This window comes from Fulmarus glacialis, unplaced genomic scaffold (genome assembly GCF_000690835.1).
Source record: "Fulmarus glacialis isolate BGI_N327 unplaced genomic scaffold, ASM69083v1 scaffold27471, whole genome shotgun sequence".
Classification (NCBI taxonomy): Eukaryota; Metazoa; Chordata; class Aves; order Procellariiformes; family Procellariidae; genus Fulmarus; species Fulmarus glacialis.
The window spans coordinates 15,936-19,622 of record NW_009191283.1 but is presented as its reverse complement, the minus strand read 5'-3'; the positions used below and the strand labels follow the sequence as shown (position 1 = coordinate 19,622).

The following is a 3,687-nucleotide window of genomic DNA, read 5'->3' as shown; positions in this document are numbered from 1 at the left end:
CGGCCGGCAGGACGGGGAGGGCAGCCAGGCAGCATCCCTCCACGGCAGGAGAGCTGGCCTCCGCAGGGGAGCCCCCGGCCTGCGGAGGGGGTTGCGGTTATACTGCAACTGCCCAGAGAGCGGGGACCGCTCAGACAGAAGAAGATTAGAATTCGTTTTGCCCAGATGCCGTCACTGGCAGAGCGGGCGCCGGGAGGCGGCGGCGCAGCAGCTGACCCTGCCGCGCGGCCAGGCACCACGGGGTCGGAGATCAGGTGCAGTACAGGAGAGTAAAAGCCTGTGGTAAGGGGGTGGTTATGATGAAAAATGTTTTTGAAAGCACTCTCCCTTTCCATTAGCACTACCACGGTTTCACAACCTCAGCCCCCGGATTGCCAGTGCAGTTTGGTGGTGTCTCCGTGTACTTTTCTGAAGAAATCTTGATGTCTGATGTAGATAAGCCGGAAGAGAAAGCATGATTTGTCCCTGGCTTCACAAGCTAGATGAACCTTTTCTGACTCAAGAATATAAGAAATAGAATGGCCTATTCTGCACTTAAGCACATTCAGACTAACACCCCTCCTGGACCACCAGCCAAGCTACTTCCAAGGGGACTGCTGGCTTTCCGGGAACGTCAAACGTCTGACTGCAGTTCATCACCAGGGTTTGGCATATAGTGGCAAACTCACTTTGCCTCAGTCTCCTCCTTTGGTTATATCACCCTGCACACAAAGAGTAGGATCCCTGTTTTCTGTGGCATTTCCTGAGGAACAGGGCCAGGGTGGGGAAGGCAGCCTGGATTCGTCCCCACGCCCCGGTCTCGGGGATGCTGGGTGGTGAACTGGATCCCGCTGCACCCAGAGTGACCTCAGTCTTCTGTCCTTTCACTCATTCAGTTGGCAGGATTACGACATGCAACGGGCAGTATGTTACAGACTGGTAACCTCTACGCTCAGAGCCAAGGATGTATTCAATGAAACACACATCACCGGGATGTTTTCATTTACAGCACCTGACAACTATTACCATTTGGAAACCTCCCGACCCTAACGTACTCCCATATCACGACTCTGAGTGCATCATAAATATATTCCAGCAGCCTGTCACACAAGAGCAACCTGACTGCCCTTTGGGATTTTATATCTCTCTTTTGCTATTTTACAATTTATCGGCTTGTGAAATACAAAAATGGCAAGGAAGGACCCCTCCCGTCTCTGAAGCCTCAGCTGCTTTCAGTTTCCCCCATCTCACTTTCACATCATGAAGTGGCACACTTCTGATTCACCTGGGAATCTACCCTTTTCACCATTACAGGTTGGGGCTAATACTTGTTTAGAGAAGACTTCTGCAGGTCTGGTGGACACAGCCCTGGAAGTGCAGCAAAACCCCCGCGAGGAGAGCAGGAAGAGAGCAAGACCCCGAACCCCCGACCAGCAACAGCCCTTCCCCCACGGGGAAGCAGACGCATGCCTACATGATACTGTGCGGCGGGGGCTATCAGCGGGGACAGACCCAAAAGCGCAAGTTTCTACATACTTTGTCAGCCCCTAGTCACCTCTCCTATCAACCAGCCACCCAAAGGAGACAAACTGCTGCTGCTGCAGCCTGCTTTATGGAGACATTACACAGCCAGGCACCTTGTGGAGACACCCCCCAAGGAACTGTGTGATGGTGGGACAGGGGCTGCAGACCACCTCCTTCGAACCCCACCCCGGGCGATGCAAGCAAGGGGCTTTAGGAAGGTGCCAGGGAAGGGACGGGATCTGTTAGTTTTCTTCCTCACCTGGCAAGGCCTTTGCCCATTTGACCACGTAGACCAGCTGCCTCTCCCCGAGCTCGTTCAGGCTGCTCAGCAGGTTGGAGAAGGAGTCCGGCTGGCTGTTGTCATGGCCGGCACACACCACGCCAGGCTCAATGGCCTCCAGGACGTTGAGGAAGATGGGCTGGCACTCATACCCATCAATGCGCGTCATGACCATCTTGGGAGCTTGCTCCTCTGTGGGGCTGGATGAGCTGGCTGCCTCTGCGTCATCTGGTGTCTTCAGGTTACCCAGCTTCTTCAGCTTGCGGGCTGTGGAAATGACACATTTTAGTGTGATGCTTAAAAATAAAAAGAAACTTTGAGGCTTCTTGGCCTCCAGGTCCATCACTTATATTTATGAGGAAAGGGAAACCGATGGCCAGCAGCAGCTACTCCTTCAGTGGATGCCACCCAAAGAGTGCCTCGGCATTGCAGACCTCACCTAAGGACAAAAGGGAGCACACACTGCACAAGGAAATCCAATTGCTCGTTAATCTTATATGGAAAGGAACAAGCATCATTTACATCCTCAGCTGTGACTGGTCTCACATTAACTCCCACTTAGAAATGGAGAAGAACTGGGGAAAAGAGGGAAGAGGTGACTCGATTCAAACAATTACTCCCATGCAATTAAAAAAGGAAGCAATGCAAGCAAATAAATTCAGTAGACGGACACGTTCCAGGGAAAAAAGCCATTGCACTCGGATGCTCAAGCAGGATTGTTCCATCCCAGGCCAGAGTGGAAGCAGGCTGCAACCGAGAGAAAAGTCTTTTCCCTGCCCGGGGCTCCTGCAACCCCTGCTGCCCTACAGCCAAGCTCTTCCAGCTGGGTCACTACTCTACAAATACATTATGGAAAATACATTTTAAAAGCTAGCAGGTGGTCCCACGGCTGTTTCCCTAGGGTCTCCCCAGCTAGCCCACCAACAAGGAGAAGACTTGAGCAGGGCTGGCCTTGGTCTGCTGGCCAGCCTTAAGAGAAACATCAACAGAGTGGGCTTGTGGGGTGAGGACTGCTAACGACTGTGCCCATGTCACTGTGACAAAGTGTCTCTCCTGTGCAGCCGGCTCTTAATTACAGATGCCAGTCTGCTAGCCAGATACACCAGGAGCTTCACATGGGTGACTTCAGAATTCTTGGAGAGTCAGTGTCCACCTAATTTGGTATCTACAAGACTGTTCAGCAGAACAGGGGTTAGCAGGCTACTGCAGACAGGAACAGCTTTCACCCCTTACCGACTCCAAAAACCCTAATTAATTAGAGAAAAAAAGCCAATTGCTTAATTCAAGCAGAGAATATAACATCAAACCAATTGTCCTCGGGGTTTTGGCTCCTTCTTTACATGATACTTATCTCAAATTTCCTTTCAGCTGTAATTAGAAAAATAAGCAGTGAAACATAAAAATGTCAAGTTAAAGTGCAGCTTTGTAAATCAATTCAAAACGTTGATCTTTAAGTAATGTACTTTGGATGATCTACTGTAAGAGCAATTAAGACGGGCTGCTCTGTAAAAAAGGAGGCGAAAAGAGTAACGAAAACAAGCGAGAGCAAGAGGAGCACAGGGCTGCAGTGCAGCGTGACGTGCTTCAGCCGTCGCCTGCGCGGGGGGAGGCCGGCCAGGGCACCCGGCCTCCGCTCGCCCACCCCTCCGGCGGGGCAGGCAGCACGGAAGGAGGGGAGCGCGGAACGCTGATCCCACGTTTCCAAACAACCTCGCGTCAATTCAGGAAGGAGGCACCGGGGCTGACTCCACCCGAGGCAGAAACCATGTCTCATGGTCGTGCTTGGCACCGGACCTTTAGAGACAGGAGTGCTGCTAGGAGAGAAAAGCTCCCAGGCTTAAAAGAAGCAATAAAAACCGAACTGTATCTTCCAAAGATGAATAATGAGTGCCCGTCAGGGCCCA

The 3,687-nt window shown here is 51.9% G+C and overlaps 1 protein-coding gene across 1 annotated transcript in view; it reads right to left on the bottom strand.

Annotated features, from left to right (window-relative positions):
* Positions 1 to 1,762: 1,762 nt before the first annotated feature.
* The window catches only part of LOC104083231 (androgen receptor-like), a gene marked incomplete at both ends in the record, with an annotated part of 16,756 nt that continues 14,831 nt past the window's right edge, over positions 1,763 to 3,687 (bottom strand). The window contains one exon of the mRNA XM_009586644.1: positions 1,763 to 2,050. Coding sequence (XP_009584939.1) covers positions 1,763 to 2,050 — 288 coding nt within the window. The remainder of the gene's footprint in view (positions 2,051 to 3,687) is intronic.